At 59.8% G+C, this 22,563-nt stretch overlaps 1 protein-coding gene across 1 annotated transcript in view; it reads right to left on the bottom strand.

Annotated features, from left to right (window-relative positions):
* Positions 512 to 22,563, bottom strand: part of KNDC1 (kinase non-catalytic C-lobe domain containing 1) — a 55,970-nt gene continuing 33,918 nt past the window's right edge. Inside the window, 15 exon segments of the mRNA XM_013994153.2 lie at positions 512 to 2,576; positions 4,271 to 4,428; positions 5,082 to 5,141; positions 5,240 to 5,362; positions 5,910 to 6,060; positions 6,263 to 6,342; positions 6,608 to 6,814; positions 7,357 to 7,533; positions 7,613 to 7,760; positions 8,426 to 8,539; positions 9,886 to 10,106; positions 10,562 to 10,659; positions 10,729 to 10,822; positions 21,179 to 21,507; positions 22,193 to 22,293. Coding sequence (XP_013849607.2) covers positions 2,345 to 2,576; positions 4,271 to 4,428; positions 5,082 to 5,141; positions 5,240 to 5,362; positions 5,910 to 6,060; positions 6,263 to 6,342; positions 6,608 to 6,814; positions 7,357 to 7,533; positions 7,613 to 7,760; positions 8,426 to 8,539; positions 9,886 to 10,106; positions 10,562 to 10,659; positions 10,729 to 10,822; positions 21,179 to 21,507; positions 22,193 to 22,293 — 2,293 coding nt within the window. The 3' untranslated portion in view covers positions 512 to 2,344.

The following is a 22,563-nucleotide window of genomic DNA, read 5'->3' as shown; positions in this document are numbered from 1 at the left end:
TTCGGCCATTCCAAGCCTGTGTCCCGGGCCACATCCTGGCCACCTGGGGTCCCTATGGCCTTCTCCGGGGGCATGTGCTGTGCCGGCCCTAGGGCTGCCCTGGGCTTTTTGCTTACACACCGCTTGCGGGGGAGTGGAGCTGCCTGCGTGGTGGGGCTTCCACTGGGACCCTTCTCTGGGGTGCCCATACCCCAGCTTTACCCTGGCGAGGTCAAGGTTGTGCCCTAGGGAGACCAGCGGGCTGCCGAGTGGCCGCCCTGCGGGGGTGGGCGGGGTTGGTGACAGTAGCCGTGGTGGCCAACGGCCTCTGTGGTCAGCTGTTTTGGGAGGCTCGCTGTCTCCTCTGGCAGAGGCAGCAGAGCGAGTCTGCCTGCTCATTCACGGTGCTGGGGACGGAGTCTGGGTCCCGCTGGGCTGGGAGCAGCCCTGAGCTTGTCTTTGGCTGAAAGGAGCCACCCCACCCTCAGAGCAGGCACCACTTTGGGAGAAACCACGCGAGCCACGCGGAGGCTGCCTTGGTAGAAAAGACTTTACTCGGAGATGCGGGCCGCGTTGGGGTGACACGCGGCCAGTGCCGAAGCCGAAGGCCCCGTCCGCCGTTACAGCCGGATGTTCACTGGCACGGACACTGCGACTTCGCTTCAGGTGCTGCGACGCTGCCTTTGTTGAACTCAAATTCTGGAAACGGAGGAGTTGGTTCGCAGAGCGTGAGTCTCATATAAAAGCCTAAAAATAATGACCCCCGTTTGCACGGCCAGGAGTGCAAGCAGGACCGAGATGCTGCAGATGAAATGTATTTGGGAAAACGCTTCTTGACGTTAAAAAGTCAGTGTTTTATCACAGGTCACGGTTTTCTAGAAGTATCACTAGCTAGTTGCTCTAAAGAACCACTACTTTCTAAAACTCAGAAGAACAGTCTTGGGTCTTTTGCAGCAGTTTCGCAACATGAAGACGGTGGTGCCCGGGTGATGCCAGCGAGTTACGCTGTGGGGATGTGACCCACTGTCCTGTCCCCGGGCCCTGGCCAAGCGCGTCCTTCGCCCATGGCGCAGAGCTGACCCCGGCAGTTGGGACCCCAGGGAGGAGCTTGCTGTCCCTGAGGCCGCAAACTTCATGTCCTCACCAGCCCTCCGGAGGCACTGGTGACAGCCAGCCCCGGGTGTGTGCATCGCATGCATGGCTGCTGAAGAGAGGGACAGGTGGCTGTGGCCCTACAGCCCCCAGGTGGCACAGAGGGACATTCTCAGCTCCTGGAGCCGCCTCTGCTTTGGAGCTGGCGTCTGAGTCCTGCATTCTTTGGAAGCAGAGCCTTGGCCTGGGGGCACCTGCCCCACCAGGAACTGGGAGCGCTGCGCACAGGGCCCGGGGGCACTTGGGGGTTGTCAGTGTGGAGCTGTGGGGCACCTGCTGGCAGCAGGAGGCCGCGCCGGGATGGAGGCAACACCAGGCTTGTTGGCTGGAGGGTTGCGAAGCTCTGGCTCCCCACCTGGGACGGGATGAGCCACTCGAGCAGCTAAGGGGTCCCGAGGAGGGAGGTCCGGCAGGGAGGGGTGTGAATCTGGTGCGTGAACCCAGGGTGGGCGTGGGCTCCCAGGAAGCCTCAGGGGCCCAGTGGAAGGTTTCAGAGCCCCTTGGACTCCGTGGTTGGCATGGGGGAGGTCAGAGGGCAGTCTTGGCCCTTTGTTGGGCAGATGTGGGCCAGACTCACGGAAACGCTGCGGAGTGGGCACCTGGTTTAGAGTCCGAGCTGGGTGGGAGCATGGGGTTTCTGGGGGGCAGGCCTGATCACCCGAGAACTGGGTGAGAGCTGTTTATCTCTGAGAAGTATAAGTGGGTGGTCGGTTCCTGAGGGGTTTACTTACCCTATTTTCATTTACATTTTTAAATTTAATTTTTTTTTTGTCTTTTTAGGGCCGCACCTGCAGAATATGGAAGTTCCCAGGCTAAGGGTTGAATCAGAGCTGCAGCTGCACCACAGCCACAGCAATGCAGGATCCAAGCTGCGTCTGTGACCTACACCACAGCTCATGGCATCGCCAGATTCTTAGCCCACTGAGTGAGGCCAGGGATCGAACCTGCATCCTCATGGCTACTAGTAGGATTCGTTCCTGCTGCGCCATGACGGGAACTTCCAAAATGTAATTTTTAAATGCTAGTAGGAACTTCCCTGGGTCTCTACTGGTGCGGGCTCTCGGGTTTGCATCTGCACTGGGCTCTGCCTCCCCACCCCCCAGCCCTGGGCCCCCCCTTTCACGCTGGCCACGGGGGACCCCGTCGAAACAGAGCCCTCCCACCCAGTCTGTCTCTGGTCGGGAGCCCCACACCCAGCCCTGCCACCCCTCCGCTACTGGAACGTGGCCTTCATTCTCCGTAACTTGTCCTGAATCTTCCTGGGGTGCTTCTCGCTGGCCACCTGCCGGGGGCTGGCCCTGCTGTCCGCGGCCAGGATGGAGATGTTGGCTCCGCTGAAGCGCGCGATTCTCTGCTTGAGGTGGGACTGCAGCTTGGGGTCGGGAGCGAACGTGTAGGGGTTCTCCTGGAAGGCGTGGACCTGGCTCACCACCTTGGCGATGTTTCTGTGACGGGGAAGAGGCAAGGCAGGACTTTGCCGCTGTGGCGAAGCTGGAGTCCCAGGGCGCCGCTCGGTGGCCAGTGGGTCCCCGGCCTGTTCTCAGGCTCAGAGGCCGAGGGACCCGTTTTCTGTGTGTAATCGTCCAGCCCTCGTCCAGCCCCCTTCCATTCTCATGCCACAGACTTGAAATGTGCTGTGCGGGGACGGGGCGGGGGTAGGGGGGGTGGGGGCTGGGTCCCGGGTCGGGTCGCTGCTGAAGATCCCAACGTGAGCGAGCGCCCGAGGGGGCGCAGGGCGGGGCGAGCGGCTCGCAGTTGAGCCGGCTCCACGTGCGGTGAGTGAGACGGGACGGAGGCGCCGTCGGGGGCGTATTTACCTGGGGAATCAGCGCCGGGAGCAGCCCGACCCTCCTGAGGGCTGGAAGTTAGGCAGCGACCGGCCCACTGAGGGGCGTCATCCTGCAAATGGGCCCCACTAGGGGAGGCCTGAATCCTGCCTGGGCAGGCGGGCTGGAGGATGGGTGTTCCTGCCCTGAGCAATTTCGTCCTGAATGAAGACAAGCCGGCAGCTGCGTGCGCGGGGGAACGGAGTGGGGACAGGCACACCCGTGCACCTGGCTGGGCTCTTTCTGGACCATGGCTAGGGCTCCCCTTTAACTCTTTATTTTATTTTTTTCCCTTAAGGGCCTCGCTTGTGGCATATGGAGGTTCCCAGGCTGGGGGTTGAATCCGAGCTGTGCCTGTGACCTACACCACAGCTCACCGCAATGCCGGATCCTTAACCCACTGAGCGAGGCCAGGGGTTGAACCCAGCATCCTCATGGATACCAGTCGGGTTCACCACCGCTGAGTCGTGACCCCCCCCCCCAACCCTTAATCTCTGTTTTGCCGACTGGGTTTTCTGATCTCTCGCAGCACGTGTACACTGTGGTGTCTCTTCCGACTGTTTTGAAATTGACCGGAATACGTCTTGCAGGCAGCGGGTTGGAACCCCTGGGCTCCGGGTCCCTGGGCCATGCTCGCTGAGCGAGGCCATCTGCCCTTGACCCTGAGGAGGCCCGACCGGCCTCCACCTGACTTCATGTGGGCCACGAAGAGGGGAGGATGGAGTGGGGGGAAGGTCGCGGTGGGAGGGTCCCTCCGGAGAGGGGCTGGCCCTGTGGTGGGGCGCTGTCGGCCTGGTGCCCCTGGCAGAGGCCGGCCGGTGGGTGGGCATCTGAGGGCACCCCTATCCTCCAGGGCTCAGAGGGGCAGTGACCGACCCTCTTTGGCTGGGAGTGCAAGTTCTTGGTGGGCCACGGTGGTGGTTTTCACAAACGGCACCCCCAGTCTGCTCCTCCCAGGTGTGCCAGCAGCTGGGGACTGGCCACAGGTCCCCCATGGACAACTCTACGGAGAGAGGCTCAGGGGGATCGCAGAGGCAGGGAGGGAGGGAGGATGGGGTGGCTTCGGGGGAGGGTAGTGGCACCCAGGTGGGGCTCTGCGTGTGCCTGGATCTCCCAGTGGGGAGGTAGGTCACGGCGACCTTGGGGCAGTGTTTGGGACCCTAGACCCCGAAGTGTGGGGGATGTTTATAGCATGTTTGTGGAGATGGAAGTGGCTAGAGGTCACCAGGGGAGACAGGGTGGAGGCCTGGGCTGGGGGCAGGGCAGGTGGCCCAGGCGGCAGAGGGGCAGGAGAGGTGGGGGAGGCCCCTCACCTGAGCTTGCTCCACCTGTGGGCCCCGTTGGTCATGGTGAAGCCCCCTGTCTCCAGCTGCTGGAGGTGCATGGCCAGGAGGTGAGCGGAGGGCAGGGTGGGCTGGGTCCGGGAACGCCGCCCTTCCATCAGACACAGGCTGTCACTCTTCAGGAAGACCTGGGGGCCCAGCCAGGGGCGAGGTGAGTCCGGTGCTCAGCAGGGGCTGGCCTGGTCCAGCCCATCCCAGCTGCCAGCAGCATTGCCGCTGCATGCATTCCCGCTACCGCGCCCGGATGGACGACCCCGTCCAGGGGCACCTGGCTTAGCGGATCGGGAGCGGAAAGCCCGGTGTGGGAAGCTGCGGCCGCAGAGGAGTGCTGACAGCCGTCAAAGCCGTGCGCATCCCTCTACAGAAGGGGCCAAGTCCTTTCCCAGCGTCCTCTCCACCGGCCCCGGAAAAGAGCAGAGTGACCCTGCTGCCCAAATCGGCCTGAGCTCTGGTCTGGCTGGGCCGCCCAGGGCGCGTGTCTGTTGTCAGCCCAGGACACGGCAGCCTCCACTGGCAGAGGCGCGTCCGGGGCTGGCCTGGCAATGCTCCCTCATCTGAACTGCGCGGCTCGTCTGCGATGTCGGGAGCCGTCTCTGCACGACTCAGGCTGGGTCCGCCACACGCAGACCGGCCTCTGGGCCCCTGTACCCTGGTCTGGAATCAGACCCGCGAGGCTGCCTGCGCTCCTGGACCCTTCCCTCTGCCTCGGCTCAGGTGAGTACCACGACGCAGGCTCTGCTGGGTGAGCCCCGGGGGTGCAGAAGCTCATGCAAGCTGGTACCTCCACGGCTTTCAGCTCCTCCATGACCTCCGCTATCTTTGCGGGTAGAATTTTCCAGGCCTAAAATCAAAACACAGATGAAGCCCTTACAGCCATGGGGTGCCCCCTGCAGGGCCTTGGTGGCACTGCCATGGCCAGCTGTCCCCTAGGTGACTCACCGGGGACTGTCGCACGGCCGGGTGCTCCAGGCCGCCCAGGATCTGCATGGCTGTCGCGAAGTTCCTCTGCTCGTAGCAAGATTTTGCGATCAGCAGAAATTTGGAGAGCAAGTTTACCTGCAGCTGAAACCACAGGAGACACTCACTGTCCCGTGGTCTGAGACGAGGGACCAGGGCACGGAGGCCAGCGTCAGGGTGCAGGATGGCGCACCCACCCTTTTGCACTGGAGGCGGGCAGGAGGCCCAGAAAAACACAAAGGCACAGGGGTGTGAAAAGAAGTCAACCTCACTTTTCCCCCAGGACAAATCTCTGTGTCAGAACAAAGGGGGGCCATGAAGGGCACCCCGAGGATGGAGCAGAGGCTCTGGGTGGGCCGAGTGTGAAGGGCTGTGGGCGTGCGAGGCAGGGGCGCTGTGTGTGTTCGTGTGTGACACCATGCCAGGGGCTGCGAGGAGGTTGTGTTGGGGGGGTATATTTTTTGGGGGGGGGACGTGCATGTGAGCCACCAGGCTTGTAGGGGCTGTGGGTGGGGATGTGACTGAGACACGTGCACCTGTGTGGGACCCATGTGTCTGGGAGCAGGGAGCCCTTGTGCAGCCCCAGCAGGGGGGCGTTTGCCTGGAGGATTTGCAGGTGCCCATGGAAGTGCCCTTGCTGCCGGGCCCCAACCTTGGATGTGTGGCTGGTCACGATCTCGGCGGCCACCCAGGTGCTGACGTCGTCCGCGCTTCTTAAAAGCTGTAACAGGTACTTGTCCTGGACGTAATTAGGCGGAAATAAGCTGCAGGTTTTGGCCGACAGGGACTCGGAGGAGCTGGCTCTGGAAGAGACACAGGCACCTGTCGTGGCCAGAACACTGGGTGACCCTCGAGCCCAGGCCTCTAGCCGGACTGGCCCTCCAAGTTAGGGGGTCTGGCTCTGAGGCCGAGTGAGAGCCACCACGAGACACTTGGGTGAAGCCCCCCAGCCCCTCTGCCAACCCTGTGTCCCAGGCTCCTCGGATGCTGGCAGGGGACACTCACTGGACGGCCACGCTTTTGTCTGTGACGCCCAAGGCCCGTGAGTTTAAGAAGTGGACAGGATGGCACTTTTGAAACAACTCCTGCCGGAGACAAGGGGACAGACGTCAGGCAGCGCCCGGGGCGAGGGCATCTCCAGTTACGTGGCTGGGCGCCAAGGACTCTCCATATGACAGCGGCTGCCATCCCCTGCCAAGTGATGGGGGCGGGGGGCTGGGAAGGAGCGCCTGGGGCGAGGGCGCCCAGCTCCAGGAGGGCAGGCCCTGCAACCCATGCAGCCCGCAGGACAGGGAGCCCGCTAGCGCTCACAGGGGACCGTGCCCGTGGGGCCTCGCCAGCGCGCCCCACCTGCTGCAGCAGCGTCAGTTGGCTGAAGAGCTGGTGGGTGCTGTACTCAGTCAGAAAGTAGGGCCCCTTCTCGCTGGCCTTGGCGTAGGGGCCATAGACGTCCTCAAAGAAGCAGGGCTTGGGCAGGGCCGACGCGATGGTGTATGGGCGCTCCTTGTGGTGGGGCAGCGCCAGCCCGTTGCCTCGGGACGGCCTCCAGGGGAAGGCCTGCAGGGCAGGAGGGCCAGGCCCGCGGAGGGGACCCCAGGTCAGGATCGGGGGGGGAACCCGGGCTGGCTCCAGGCCCAGGACCTCTCAGACTGGCTCAACCAGGGCCCAGAGCAAACCCCTCCTGCCCACGGCCGCGTTGGCTGCTGGACACCTGTCCTGGTCATTCAGTGAGTCCTCCGTGGACACAGCTGCTCAAGTTTGGGCCTGTTTGCATGTGTCATGGTGAGACCCCCTCAGGCCCGCCCCGGCCCAGGTCACCTTCTGACCCTGACCATGGCCCGAAGTCAGGGAGGGAGGTGGGGTGGTCTGAGCCCCTGGCCAGCCCCTGTTGCCCTTGACCAGGGCCAGGGGCGGGGAGTGCCAGCCTCGCAGGGGCAGGCAGCACGGGAAGTGTGTGCATGTGTGTACGTGTCCAGGGCGTGCCCCTGTGTGCCTGTGAACGTTTATAGTCTGCCGTGCATGTACACGTGAGCCCACGAGCACGAGTGTGCGCGGCCCTGGGCTGGGCACCAGCCCCGCCTCCCCGGGAAAGGCCGCACCTTCCGGGAGCCACCGTCCTCCGAGAGCCTCTTGCAGAGGGCGGCAAGGGGCCTGGTGTCCTCCGCCTCCTTGGGGTCCTCCAGGTCTGCGCTGCGGGGGGTGCCCTCGGCCCGCCGCTCCGTGCCCACCTCCAGGAGGCTCAGCAGGTGCTCCGCGGAGCTGTCCAGGGGCAGGACCTGGGCAGAAGCGCGTGGGGATCGCCTGTGGCCTCGGGAGAGTGGCCCCCGCTCCCCCCGACCCCTGCCGCTGGCACACCTGGGAGGAGAGGTAGTCCTGGAGCCTCCCCAGGAGCCCCGTGTTCCTTGTGAAGTCCACGGTGTAGCAGTCCTCCAGCCAGGCCTGCAGGAGGCAGAGGCTGCGCCGGTAGATCTTGGTGAAGGTGGAGGCGGGGTCCTGGTGGGCCCTGGAGGCAGACGGAGCTGAGCTGCACAGGGTTCCCAGCGCCTCGCAGGGAGGGCTCACACCCAAGCCAGGGGTGGGTGGGGGAGGGCCTCAAGGCAGCTCAGTGCCCCCCACGCCACCCCCCCGGGGCAGGAGGGGAGAAGCCACCTCCCCTTCATCTTCCTGCTACCCCCGCAGCTGGTGCCCAGGACACCAGCGGGGGCTGGGGAACAGCCGAGGGGCATCCTCAAGAGGCAGGGTGGAGGCCAGCTCCACGTGGCAGGAGCGAGGGGCTGGGGTCTTCAGTGAGCTCCCTGTAAGGAGCCCGGCAGCTGGGGGTGGAGGTGGGGGGTGAGGACAGGCAGCTCAGAAAAGGCCAGGGCACGTCCAGCCGTTGCCACCTCGCCTTCCCTCCCTGCCCCAGCCCGCTGGCTGTGGGTGTGTTGGGGGGCCCGAGGCCAGCACCTCCCCCAGCTGTCCCCCTGCTCCCCGCCCCCCCCCCGCAGCCCCTCTGCCCGCCCCCCAGGGGATGGGGCTGGTGCTCACCCAAGATCCCACCTGTCTGCCTCTGCTGCCACCCCCAGGCATCAGCGGCCCCCTCTGGCCACGGGCCCTTCCTGCCACTGCCAGCCCCCTTTCCTGGGGGCCCCTGGCCTCTTGGCCGGGGTCACGGGGCGGCGGCCCTACCTGGACAGGGTGCTGCTGATGCGGTCCAGCAGGAAGTGCAGGAAGTCGTGGGGGGTGCAGAAGTAGCGGAAGGTGTAGAGGAACTGCTGCACGTAGCCCTCCAGGAAGGCGTCGCTGCGGCACAGGGGCCATCAGCCCGTGGCTCCCCCAGCCCCACCCCAGGCCCAGGGCGGGTGCGGGAGCGAGGGGGCGGGGGGCGGGGGGCGGCTGGCAGGGGCACCCCTCAGAAAAAGGAGGAGAGGTACCGGTCCGTGGAGATGGCCAAAGAGGAGTCTCTCTTTTAAGGCCACACCCACAGTATATGGAGGTTCCCAGGCTAGTATCGCATCGGAGCTGTAACCGCCGGCCTACACCACAGCCACAGCCACACCAGATCCTTAACCCCCTGAGCGAGGCCAGGGATCCAACTCAGCGTCCTCAAGGGTACCAGTCGGGTTCACTGCCGCTGAGGCACAGCGGGAACTCCCGAGTGGGGACTGCTTATCATTTTAAGGCCCTCGCTCTAACTCCTTCCAGAAACTTAATTCAAAACGCCACTGAGTGGGTGCATCAGCCCAGCTCCTAGTGGGAAATCAGGGCTTTAGGAAAGGGGGGCCTCCCCCCCAGGGGCTGGGGCTGGGGAGGAGAAAGGGGTGGGAGGTCCCCAAGGAAGGGAGCCATCCTGCCACCCAGTGCCTCTGTCCCCGAGGCTGCGGCCTGGCAACACCAGCCCAGCCCCCCTCGAGAGGGCTCCCCCACCCCCGCCATGCTGCCTCACGCACACACATCACACGTGCACACACCCCATGCACATCACACACGCGTGCGCACATCGCACACGCACACACACCCTTCCTGAAGGGATGCTCCCTTGCGGAGGCAGAGGCGACAGCCTGGGGCACAGCCAGCAGGAGCCCCCATCAGAAGCGGGCCCAGCCCACCTCTGGAGACCTGGCTGGGAGGAGACAGCGCCCCAAAAGGGTGAGGAGAAGGTCGGTGCTCAACCCTGATGAAGCCCCGGCGGGGTGGAGTGGGGGAGGCGGGCCGTTGAGGAGGCGCCCGTAGGCTCTGTGCCACCAGGCGTGGCTGGCAGGGCAGACAGGCAGGGAGGGCGAGGGCGGGGTCGGGGTCATTTGGGGGCCTCTGTGACTTTGGATGTGACCTGGCCCTTCCTGCTGCAGGCGACCTGCACGCCTGCACTGTGAGTCAGGGGGCGCCGTGAGCCGAGGCCCTGCTCAGGCCGAGACATGCTGCAGGGAGGGCTCGCTGCAGCTCCCGCCTTCTGCACACCTGAGCCGGACCCCGGGTCCTCGGGTGAGGTCCTGCCGGCTACGGGCTCTGGGGCCCCTCGCCAGGAGCCGGCGCAGCAAGAGCGCAGCCCCAGGCTGGGCAGGCGACGTCCCGCCCCCTCGTCCTGGACCCGTTCTTGCCTCCCGCCCTGGTCTGCGAAGGCCCCTGGGGTACAGGGTCCCCGGCGGCACCTGGAGTAGAGGTAGGCCATGAGCCCCAGCGGCGTGCCGGCCTGCAGGACGCGCGCCCTCCTCTGCCGGCTGCCTCGCGGCTGCTTGCTGACGTCGTAGAAGATGAGAGACGAGGACTCGTCCAGGGGGCTGAAGCCCAGCGCGTCGCAGGGCGCGGCCGCGATGTTCACGATCACGGGCAGGGCGCAGGGCTCCAGGCCCCAGCTCTCGGCGTACAGGACCTGGGCGCGAGGCGGCCGACGGGTTGGCCTCTGCCGGCTCAGCCGGCCCGGGCCCCGGGCTGGCCTCTCAGACGTGGGGGTGTTTCCCGTGAACTGATTTCCCAGGTTTGCTCTCTCCTTTTGCTTTGCTTTCTAGGGCCGGACCCATGGCCTGTGGAGGCTCCCAGGCTAGGGGGCGAATCGGAGCTGCAGCTGCTGGCCTCCACCACGGCCACAGCTGCGCTGGATCCGAGCCGCGTCTGGGACCTACACCCCAGCTCACGGCAACGCCGGATCCTTAACCCACGGAGCGAGGCCAGGGATCGAACCCGCAGTCTAATCTCATGCTTCCTAGTCGGGTTCGTTTCTAGGACGCCGCAACGGGAACTGCGATTTCCCAGGTTTTGACAGGAGGGGCCCTGCGAGCGCTGGGCCGGGGTGGGGAGGGGCGGACGGGCAGCGGTCGGGGGCCTTGCCTGTAGGTACTTCTTGACCAGCCCGAGGAGCTGCACCTTGGACCTCATCTCCTCCAGCTGCCCCTTCAGTTTGGACAACATCGTCTTCACCTCGGAGCCTGGGGGCGGGGGGGAGTCAGCACGGAGCCCCCAGCCCGCCCTGCCCCCAGCCCACGCCACCGAGCCACCTCTGTGCCTCTTCTCCTTCTGTAGGAGCTTCTGGTAGAACTTGAGGGTCTTCCGGAAGTTTCTTTTCTCTATCATGAGCTGCTGCTCCAGCTCCTGGCGAGGAAAGAGCTGTGAGCCCAGGCCACCCACCCCTGGCCTCAGGGCAGGCAGGTTGGCACGGGTGACCTTGGGGCCAGAGAGGGGACTTGGGCACGTCGGGTCCATGCATGGAGGGAGCAGGACGCGGCCACCTGGATGTGTCAGCAAACATCTGTGTGAACTGCAAGATGCGGGTTTGACTGACCCGCTCAGAGGACCGAGGCCAAGTGGGAGGCAGTAGCGCACACCGGCCCTTCCTGACCGGGCCCACGGCGCCAGGAGGGAGGATGGGCAAGTGGGGTGGGGTGTGTCCCCTGCTGAGCGGGTTCCTGGAGGCCTGCCTTCGGAAGAGAGCTCCAGACCTCGCGGCCACAGCTGGGGGGCCCAGGCCACACCTCCTGTGGCCTCCCCGGTCCTGGGGACTGGCTGCCGTGGGGCCTTCAGGGCAGGGCCACAGGCACGTGTGCCCTGCGAGGCCCCTTTGCAGGTCTGCATGCACCCACTGAGGCCCCACCCCATGCTTGGCCACCACCCCTCATGGCCCCCGCGGGGTGGCCCAGGGAGGTCAGGGGCAGGGGCCCAGGGCCCGCTCAGACTCCTGGGGAAACCACTTCCTATGAACAAGGGTCAAGGTGGCCCCCGGGTCCTGAAATGGCTGCGCCGGCGGGAGCTGAGCCCTGGGCAAGGTCTCAGTGGCCATGTCCGGACACTGTCCCACGGTCTCATCTGACAGTGACGGGCTCTGCTTTGTTGAGAGCGCCTATTTCTGAACAAGTCTGCGGGATGAGAGCGCAGGGGGCATTTTGATTTAAACACTGGAGTCCCCGCCAGCAAGTGGTTTCACGGAAAACTGTTGGCTCATGGGGTCTTGCTGCCCACATGCTAGTGTTTGACGATGGCAATGGGCAGCCCCTGGGGTGGCCTGGCAGCTGTGGGTCAGGGCTGGGGAGGTGGTGAGCACAGAAGCAGGTCCCCAGACCCTGGATCGTGCTCCAGTTGAGCTTGGTGCAGCCTGCAGTCGCGGACGTCACTGTCCCGGGCTGGTGAAATGAAGGCGCGTGGGCTCCCGCCGCGCAGCCCCGGTCTGGCCTGGCTCCCCTGTGACAGCCGGCCAGCTCCAGCCGCAGTCACAGGAGTGGGGAGAAGATGGGGCAGGAAGGCACCCTGACACGAGTGTGGGACCTGAGCCTCCACCTCGGAGCCGTGGGCCATGCCTGGTGTCTGTAGTGTTGGAGTGAAGTGGAAATGCCAGTTTCTCAGCCACGTGGCCGTGTTTCACCTGCTCAGTGGCCACGTGGATGGAGCAGAACTAGGGCGTCCCATCGCGGAGCGTGGCCCTGTCGCATGGTGAGGTCGGGCCTCGGCAGCAGCCGATGTGGCCTTTGGGGCTGTGTTCACAGCAGATCAGCCTCTGTGGCCTGGGCATCTTCTCTCTCTGCAGCCCCCTCTGCGCCCACTTTGCTGTGGTCCTGGCTTTCCAAGGACAGTAACGGAGGCCCCAGGACGGTGTGGGGCGGGCACCTTCAAGCCACGTCTGCGAGGCCCCTGCAGCCCCTCCACACTTGGTCCCGATGCTGGCTTGAGAAACCTCCCTGGGGAGGGGCTTGTGGGCTTTGGGCGGGGGCGGGGGGGGGCTGTTGCCGCAAGGCTCACGCAGCCTTGCTCCGTCAGCACGTCCCTTACCTTGGTTTATAAAGCCTCAATTCGTCAGCAGTACTCGCGTCACTGCAGACAGACTCTTTGAAAGGATTGTTTTCACTGGTTTTCAGGATAAATCTGCCTGAACCACAGCTCACAGCGGTGTGAGCTGGTGTCACCCCCGTGGCCACACCCTGTGACCACACACAGACTGGCAGGTCTAGATAAAACTCTCAGAGTAATGACAATAAAAGCAAAAATAATCAAGTGGGACTTAATAAACTTAAAAGGTTCTGCACAGCAAAGGAAACCCTAAATGAAACGGAAAGACAACCCACAGAAGGGGAGAAAGTCTTTGCAAATGAAGCAACTGACAAGGGATTCCTCTCCAAAATTGACAGATACCTTCTGCATCTCCATACCAAAAAAGCAAGCAACCCCATCAAAAAATGGGCAGAAGATCTAAATTCTCCAAAGACACAGAGATGCCAAAAAAACACATGAAAAGATGTTTACGTCACTCGTTCTTTTAAATGGAGTTGCCCAGGATAGGGGTCTAATTAGAGCTGCTGCCGCCGGCCTACACCACAGCGACTGCAATGCCAGATCCGAGCCGTGTCTGCGACCTACACCACAACTCCTGGCAACGCCAGATACTTAACCCACTGAGCGAGGCCAGGGATTGAACCTGCAACCTCATGGTTCCTAGTCGGATTCATTTCCACTATGTCATGATGGGAACTCCTCAACATCAGTAATTCTTCGAGAAATGCAAGTCAAAACCACGCTGAGGGGAGTTCCCGTCGTGGCGCAGTGGTTAACGAATCCACTAGGAACCATGAGGTTGCAGGTTCTGTCCCTGGCCTTGCTCAGTGGGTTAAGGATCCGACGTTGCCGTGAGCTGTGGTGTAGGTTGCAGACGCGGCTCGGATCCCGAGTTGCTGTGGCTCTGGCGTAGGCCAGCGGCTGCAGCTTCGATTCGACCCCTAGCCTGGGAACCTCCATATGCCACGGGAGCGGCCCTAGAAAAGGCAATAAGACAAAAAGACAAACAAACAAACAAAAAAAACCATGCCGAGGTACCAACTTATACTGGGTACAATGACCATCATCAAAAAGTCTACAGACAATAAGTGCTGGAGAGGGTGTGGAGAAAAGGGAACCCTACTACACTGTTGGTGGGAATGTAAATTGGGGCAACCACTGTGGAAAACAGTATGGAGATGCCTCAGGAAACTAAACATAGAACTCCCATTTGATCCAACAATCCCACTCCTGGGCACCTGCCCAGAGAAAACCACGACTTGCAAAGACACATGGACTCCAGTGTTCATTGCAGCACTTTTTTCAATAGCCAAGACATGGAAACCACCTAAATGCCCATCAACAGAGGCGTGGATCCAGAAGAGGTGGTACATACACACGATGGAATATTACTCGGCCATTAAAAGGAAAGAACAGCATTCGCAGCAACATGGATGGACCTAGAAATTATCGTGCTAAGTGAAGTGAGTCATACAGTGAGGCACCAACATCGAATGCTTTCACTGACGAGGAATCTGAAAAAAGGACAGAAGAACTTTCCAGAACAGATGTTGACTCACAGACTGAGAAACTTGTGGTCTCCAAAGGAGGCAAGTTGGGCATGGGGGGTGGGATGGAGATGCTGTAAAGTTGGGTTGTGATGATCACTGTACAACTACCATGTAATAAATTCATTGAGTTAAGAAAAACATTTTTAAAAAATAAATAAGATACTCGGAGTTCTCTGAGAGAGGACTTTCTCCTCAGGCTAACCCGGCCCAAGGCTGTTCTTGTAGGATTAAAAGAGCATCAGTTCATTAGCAAGACTGATGGGCAGGACCTGAGGTAGAGTTTAGGCGCAGCGGCTGCTGCACGTACAGGGACCTGAAGGCGGACAGACATGGGGAGTAAACACAGAAGAGAAGGAAGTTGGGAAACTCAAAGTGCAGACAACGGGAACAGAGGGATGAGCCAGGATCCGTGCCATCCACCTGAACGCTGGGCCAAGGGAGCCGAGGGCCCAGACTGGAGAGCAGAGGCCACCAGGTGCCGGCCCTATGGGCACACAAGACCACAGCCACGGCCACACACCCACACCCATGCCCACATCACACCCAGGCCCTCAGCCATGGCTCCACAGCCACAAACACGCCCACGGCCGCACCCATGAAAACATGCCCAGGGCCAGAAAAGGCCACATGGCCACACGCCCTCACCCACGCGAGCCATGCCCCCACAGCCCACGCGCGGTGGTGGGGGGACGACACGGGTGCGGCCCGGGGTCAGCGATGTGTGGCCACAGACGCTCGCCCTCAGCTGCCCACCCACCCTGGGGCTGGAGTGGTTTCGCATTTGCTCTCTGTGGGCAGCAAAAGTGAAAGGTATTCACTAGCTGTTCTGTGCCTTTCGTATTTTTCGGAGGCTCCTGTTCGAATCAGGTTTAGTGGGTTCTCAGAAACGTGAAACCATAACCACTGCCCCCCGGCGCCCCCTCCCGGCAGCGGACGACGCGGGAAACTCACCTGCCTGCACTCAGGTTCCAGGAGACACGCCTTCCCAGGTGAGCAGGAAGGAAGCAGAACGCGGTCACTGCTGGTCCGCCCAGCGTTTCCCAGACGCCTCGCCCCCTGCAGAGCCTGCCCACGGCCGCCACCGGGAGCGAGTGGACGGGACCCAGCGTGGCCCAGGGTTGGCATTCTGGAGACGGGGGCCAGAGAACTGCATGCTGACCTTGGGGTCACGAGCGAATAAGAACAGATTCCGGCCCAGCCGAGTCTGTGGCCTGCGCTGGTCTCCGAGCCCACCTTCAGGGGCAGGCCAAGTGCAACGGAGGGGTGGCCCGGGGCTCGCCAGTGGGCACGCCTCCCTCCAGGGAGTGGCCACCCCTGGGAGAGCACAGGCTTGAGGAAAGGGCCCCGCTGCCAGGCACCTGCGCAGGGCACGTGGGCGCCATGAAGAGCTCCCTTGCGGAAGCCCTACCCCACGGCCCTGAACACAACACAGGGCTGGAAACGGGCTGCCTGTCTACAGGGACCCGTGAGGGTGTGACGTCACCCGTAAGCAGAGCTGTGACACCAGACGATGTGACTTCTGAGGTCAGAGGACAGGACCTGCGGCGTCAGAGGACACACGTGGACCCAGCCTTCCACCTTGGCCATGGCTTCCAGGCGCTGCCTCGGAAAAGGTCACGTCCTTGGGGCTGGGGGCCGCTGCTCCGGGGATGTGGGCACCTGCCCCCGCCCCAGTGCCTGGTCAGCAAGGGTGCCGTCTCGTGGTCTAGCTAGGTCACCGACGGAACAGTGGGTGCGGGACGCGGTGGCTGCCTGGGCTCGGAGGGGAGAGGGGGGCGAAGGAAACCCACCCGGGATCAGGGCGGAGCCCCCGCGTCTGCATTTAGATCCAACCGCAATGACGCTTTGTTTCAACCTTCAGGTCCCCAAGGCCAATGTTCGTCCGGCCCCACTTTTGTTCTCAGCTCATGAACATTTTTTTATTTTGAAATTTTTGTGGTGACAAAATACACATACCACCAAGGTACCACTTGAACCATTTTTCGTTGTGCGGTTCCGCGGTTCCAGCAAGATGCGCACTCACGCCGTTGGGCAACCACCACCTCCGCCTCCCCCGAGAGTCTTCATCTTCCCAAACTGAGAGGCCGCTGAACACAGCTCTGTCTCCTCCTCCTCCAGCCCCGGGAGCTCCCGTCCTGCTTTCTGCCTCTTTGCTTTTGACTGTTCTAGGGGCTTCCTGCAGGTGGAATCATGCGGTATTTGTCCTTTTGTGACTCTGGCACGTTTCACTCAGAATAAGGTCCTTAAGATTCGCAGACGTCCTAGCAGTGCTGGAAATTCCTTCTTTTTATTCCTTTTTCTTTTTCTTTTTTGCTCTTTAGGGCCACGTCTGCGACACATGGAGGTTCCCAGGCTAGGGGTCCAATCAGAGCTACAGCTGCCGGTCTACACCACAGCCACAGCCACGTGGGATCTGAGCTGCATCTGCGATCTACACCACAGCTCACAGCAGCGCCGGATCCTTAACCCACTGAGCGAGGCCAGGGATAGAGCCTGCGTCCTCGTGGATGCTGGTCGGACTCGTTTCTGCTGAGCCACGAGGGGAACTCGCCTTCTTCTGCTTCAAGGCTGAGTAATGTGACGGACAGCATGTTGCTGGTCTCTCCTCCACGAGGGACCCTGGCTTGCGCCTCCTTTCGGCTGCCGTCGACCTCCTGTTATGAACACAGGTGTACAGATACCCGAGTTCCCGCTTTCGGTTCTTTTGCATGTAGATCCAGAAGTTGAACTGCTGGCTTACACGGGAATTCGGTGTTTATTTATTTATTTATTTATTTATTTTTTGCTTTTTAGGGCTGCACCCACTGCACATGGAAGTTCCCAGGCTAGGGGTCAAATTGGAACCGCAGCTGCCAGCCTACACCACAGCCCCAGAAACACCAGATTTGAGTTGCATCTGAGATCTACGCTGCAGCTCATGGCAATGCCGGGTCCTTACCTCACTGATCGGGCCCAGAATTCAAACCGGCATCCTCGTGGATACTAGGTGAGTTAGTTACTGCTGAGCCACCATGGGAACTCCTGGTTCAATTTTTTTTTAAGGTATTGCCATACTGTTTTCCACAGTGGCTGCACTAGTCTGCCTTCCCATCAACAGTGCACAAAGATTCTGATTTCTCTTTCTATTATTAGACATTTATTTATTTATGCTTTATTGTTTTAATGATCTTTCATTTTATGTTTTTACTTTTTTTTTTTTGTCTTTTTGCTATTTTCTTTGGGCCGCTCCCGCGGCATATGGAGGTTCCCAGGCTAGGGGTCAAATTGGAACCGCAGCCACTGGCCTACTCCAGAGCCACAGCAACGCGGGATCCGAGCCGCGTCTGCAACCTACACCACAGCTCACGGCAACGCCGGATCGTGAACCCACTGAGCAAGGGCAGGGACCAAACCTGCAACCTCATGGTTCCTAGTCGGATTCGTTAACCACTGCGCCACGACGGGAACTCCATAAAAAATTTTTTTTAGTCAATGAATTTATTACATTTATAGTTGTACAATGATCATCACAGTCCAATTTTATAGGATTCTCATCCCTCAACCCCAGCGCATCCCCCACCCCCCAAACTGTCTCCTCCAGAGACCACAAGTTTTTCAAAGTCTGTGAGTCAACATCTGTTCTGCAGAGACGTTCTGTCTGTCCTTTTATCAGATTCCACATGTCGGTGAAAGAATTTGATGTTGGTGTCTCACTGTATGACTCACTTCACTTAGCACGATAATTTCTAGGTCCATCCATGTTGCTGCGAATGCTGTTCTTTCCTTTTAATGGCCGAGTAATATTCCATCGTGTGTATGTACCACCTCTTCTGGATCCACGCCTCTGTTGATGGGCATTTAGGTGGTTTCCATGTCTTGGCTATTGAAAAAAGTGCTGCAATGAACACTGGAGTACATGTGTCTTTTCGAGTCATGGTTTTCTCTGGGCAGATGCCCAGGAGTGGGATTGTTGGATCAAATGGGAGTTCTATGTTTAGTTTCCTGAGGCATCTCCATACTGCTTTCCACAGTGGTTGCCCCAATTTACATTCCCACCAACAGTGTAGTAGGGTTCCCTTTTCTCCACACCCTCTCCAGCACTTATTGTCTGTAGACTTTTGGATGATGGCCGTTCTGGCTGGTGTAAGGTGGTACCTCAGAGTGGTTTTGATTTGCATGTCTCTAATGATGAGTGATGTTGAACATCTTTTCATGTGTTTTTTGGCCATCCGTATGTCTTCTTGGGAGAACTGTCTGTTTAGATCTTCTGCCCATTTTTTGATGGGGTTGTTTGTTTTTTTTGGTATGGAGCTGCAGAAGGTGTATATAAATTTTGGAGATGAATCCCTTGTCAGTGGATTCACTTGCAAAGATGTTCTCCCTTTCTGTGGGTTGTCTTTTTGTGTTGTTTAGGGTTTCCTTTGCTGTGCAGAACCTTTTAAGTTTAGTTAGGTCCCATTTGTTTATGTTTGTTTTTACTGTCATGACTCTAAGAGGTGGATCTGAGAAGATGTTGCTGTGGTTTATGTCAGAGAGTCCTTGGCCCATGTTTTCCTCTAAAAGTTTTATAGTGTCTGGTCTTATATCTAGGTCTTTCATCCATTTGGAGTTTATTTTTGTGTCTGGTGTCAGGGAGTGTTCTCATTTCATTCTTTTCCATGTGGCTGTCCAGTGTTCCCAGCACCACTTATTGAAAGGGCTGTTTTTCTCCATTGTATATTCTTGCCTCCTTTGTCATAGATTAGTTGGCTGTAGGTGTATGGGTTTAATTCTGGGCTTTCTACTCTGTTCCACTGATCTATATTTCTGTCTTTGTGCCAGTACCATACAGTTTTAATGATTGTTGCTTTACAGTATAGTCTGAAGTCAGGGAGCCTGATTCCTCCAGCTCCATTGTTTTGCTTTTTTAAAAAAAGCATTTTTTCTTGGAGTTCCCTTCGTGGCTCAGTGGTTGATGAACCCAATTAGGATCCATGAGGATGCAGGTTTGATCCCTGGCCTCGCTCAGTGGGTTAAGGATCCAGCGTTGCCGTGAGCTGTGGTGTAGGTCCTAGACGTCATGGCTCAGATCCCAAGTTGCTGTGGCTGTGGCATAAGCAGCCAACTGTAGCTCTGATTGGACCCCTAGCCTTGGAATTTCCATATGCTGCGAGAGTGGCCCAAAAAAGCAAAACAAAAACAAAAACATTTTATCTTCATTGCCATCCTAATGGGTGTGAGGTAGTGGTTTTGATTTGCTTTTTCCTTTTTTTTTTTTTTGTCTTTTTTTGCCATTTCTTGAGCTGCTCCTGCGGCATATGGAGGTTCCCAGGCTAAGGGTCTAATCGGAACTGTAGCTGCCAGCCTACGCCAGAGCCTCAGCAATGCAGGATCTGAGCCGCGTCTGTAACCCACACCACAGCTCAGGGCAACGCCGGATCGTTACCCCACTGAGCAAGGCCAGGGACCGAACCCGCAACCTCATGGTTCCTAGTCGGATTCGTTAACCACTGCGCCACGAAGGGAACTCCCTGATTTGCTTTTTCCTAATGAGTAATGACACTCAATGACTTTTCATGTGCCTTTTGGCCATTTGCATATTTTCTCTGTAGAACTGTCTATTCAAGTCCTTCACTCGTGTTTTAACCAAGTGGCTTTGTTGTTGTTGATTCATAAGTTCTTTATGTATTCTTTTTTTTTTTTTCTTTTTACAGCTGCACCTGCAGCATATGGAAGTTCCCAGCTAAGGGTCGAATTGGAGCTATAGCCGTCAGCCTACACCACAGCCACAGCAACACGGGATCCAAGCCACATCTGTGACCTTCACAGCTCACAGCAACGACAGATCTTTAACCCACTGAGCAAGGCCAGGGATCGAACCCGAATCCTCATGGATCCAAGTCAGGTTCGTTAACCGCTGAACTACGAAAGGAACTCCCTTCTTTACGTATTCTTGGTATTAAACTCTTATCAGTGTATGTTTATAATTATTTTCTCCCGTTCCATAGGTCGCCTTTTCACTCTGTTGATAGTGTCCTTTGAGGCACAAAAGGTTTTCGTGTTGATAAAGTCCAATGTGTTTATTTATTTATTTATTTATTTAGCCTTTTCTGGGGCCGCTCCCGTGGCACATGGAAGTTCCCAGGCTAGGGGTCGAATCCGAGCTGCAGCCACCAGCCTACGCCAGAGCCACAGCAACGCGGGATCCGAGCCATGTCTGCGACCTGCACCACAGCTCGAGGCAACGCTGGATCCTTAACCCACTGAGCGAGGCCAGGGATCGAACCCTCAACCCATGGTTCCTAGTCGGATTCGCTAACCACTGCGCCATGACAGGACCTCCTGATGTGTTTATTTTTCACATTTGTTGCCTGTGCTTTTGGTATCACGTCCAGGATGTCACTGCCAAATCCAACGTCCTGAAGTTTTCCCGTGTGTTTTCTTCTGAGCGTTTCACTGTTCCAGCTCTCACGTTTGGGTCTTTGGTTTTTGAGGTATCGTTTGTATGTGGCACAAGGTACACAGACCTTGGTTCAGTTTTTCGCGTGGAATATCTGGTCTTCCCAGCATCATCTGTTGAAAAGACTGCCCTTTCCCCACTGAATGGTCATAGCACTTTCGTCAAAAATCGCTTGGCCGCATGTGTGAGGCTGTATCCACGAGCTCTCTATTCTCTTTCACTGGTCTATAGACTGTTTTGGGGCCCCCTCCCACTGTTTTGGTTACGGAAGCTTTGTGCTAAGTTCTGAAATCGGAAAACGAATCCTCAAGCTTTGTTCATTTTCACCGTTGCTTGGGCTGTGGGGGGTCCCTTGAGATCCCACATGAATTTCTGGATGGGTTTTTCTCTCTCTGTAAAATGGGCCTTTCCTACGCCATGCGGAGGACACGCACAGATGAGCACAGCGCCCGGAAGGACTCACGGGGACACAGGGAGGCAGCCCAGACCAGCATGGTGGCTGCTGGGGGCAGGTGGGGCACCAAGAGTGGGAGACACAGGGCCCTTCTGTCACCGGAGGGACCTGGGAGCTCCTGCTTGAGCCCTTCCCCGGGGGCCAAGCGACCCTCCCCACCCGCGGTGACCTTCCCCGCCGGGGGGGGGGGAACTTCCCCGCCAGTGGTGACCTTCCCTGCCAGGGGTGACCTTCCCGCCAGCGGTGGACAGGAGCGCAGGACTTACCGGGTTCTGGGCGTCCGGGGACCCGGTGGCCTTGCGCCTCGCCAGCTCCTGCACGTAGTTGTGCACGTCGGGGCCGAAGCAGTCGGCCTCGTAGAAGGCGCTGCACCAGCCGGGGCAGCAGCTCTGGAAGGCCGCCGGGCCGGGGTTCACGCGCGGGCTGCCCTCTGCGGGCCTGGCCGGCTGGGCCACCGCCTCAGAACCCGAGGCCAGGTCCCCGCCCGCCTCGGGCCGCGGCTCCCTCCCGGCTTTTACCGACTTCTGAGGCCGAAACGCCACCTCGAAGTTGCCCCGTGAGCGCTCATCCGAGTCCGCGTCCGGCTTCTCCTTCCCTGGACAGAGGAGAGGAGGGTTGCAGCGGCTACACTGGCCCCAGGGGGGTCCGCCTCCGGTTGTTTCCCAAGAGGGGACCCGTCCGAGAGGGGCCAGGCGGCCGCCCCGCTCTGGAGGGGCTCCAAAGACCCCTGGGGGCACCCGTCCCCTGGCCTTGCCCAGAGGGGCTGCCGCGCGGGCAGGGTAGCGCGAGCCCCGAGGGACCCTGGAGCTGGCAACAGACAAGGCAGAGAGGTCCCCACGCTGCTTCCGAACTTCCGGAGCCCACACACAGTGTGTGTGTGTGTGTGTGTGTGCGTGTGTGCGCGTGTGTGAGGGTGATTGTAAATCCCTAAATCTACGAATCTAAAGTCGTGTCTCACTCCGACCAGATTTCGGGAAATGATAAAGACCCCAGGTGCCAGGGCGTCCTGGGCTCCAGCTCCAGGAAAAGGCGCCTCAGGGGCTTTCAAGGGCTCCTTTCCAGAGAAGATGCCAAAACCCCCCATCACCGAGCTGCGGCCAGCAATTCCAGGCAGCATGTGCCTCCCCATGCCCCCAGCCCAAGGCCACCTGGGCTTGCCAACCACCTGCTGGCCTGGGGAGAACGCCCCTTCACAGAACAGACCCCCCTGCCCTGGGGACCCTGGAGGGACAAGGGGAGCCTGGCCCCGAAGTTCTCAGCCCAGACCCCACGTGGCTTACCCGTCCCGAGAGGAGAGGGCCGTCTGCTGGACGGCGAGCCGCTATGCAGAGCGCTGGGCCCGTCGTCACCGTCGGGCTGTGACCCGGCCTCCTCAGAAGTGCTGCCACAGAATGCAGGACGCTGCAGGCCTCCCTGTGACCCCCCACATAGCACGGCTTTCCCCTGAGAGAGAGGTGGGGGCCGGCCTCCCACACCTCGGGGACAGCCTGGCCGCAGGCCGCAAGCTGCTCAGACGTGGGCCCTTTGGCAGAGGACTTTTTGGCATTCATTTCTCGGGGCCCCCAGGCGATCCCCCAACGCTCAGCTGGGGTGGAGGGGGGTGTGCGCCGCCTCTCTGCATGGGGTGTCGGGGTGCTCAGGCCCACAGGCA

The sequence above is a fragment of the Sus scrofa genome, chromosome 14 (genome assembly GCF_000003025.6).
Source record: "Sus scrofa isolate TJ Tabasco breed Duroc chromosome 14, Sscrofa11.1, whole genome shotgun sequence".
Lineage (NCBI taxonomy): Eukaryota > Metazoa > Chordata > Mammalia > Artiodactyla > Suidae > Sus > Sus scrofa.
This window is presented reverse-complemented; position numbering and strand designations above follow the sequence as displayed.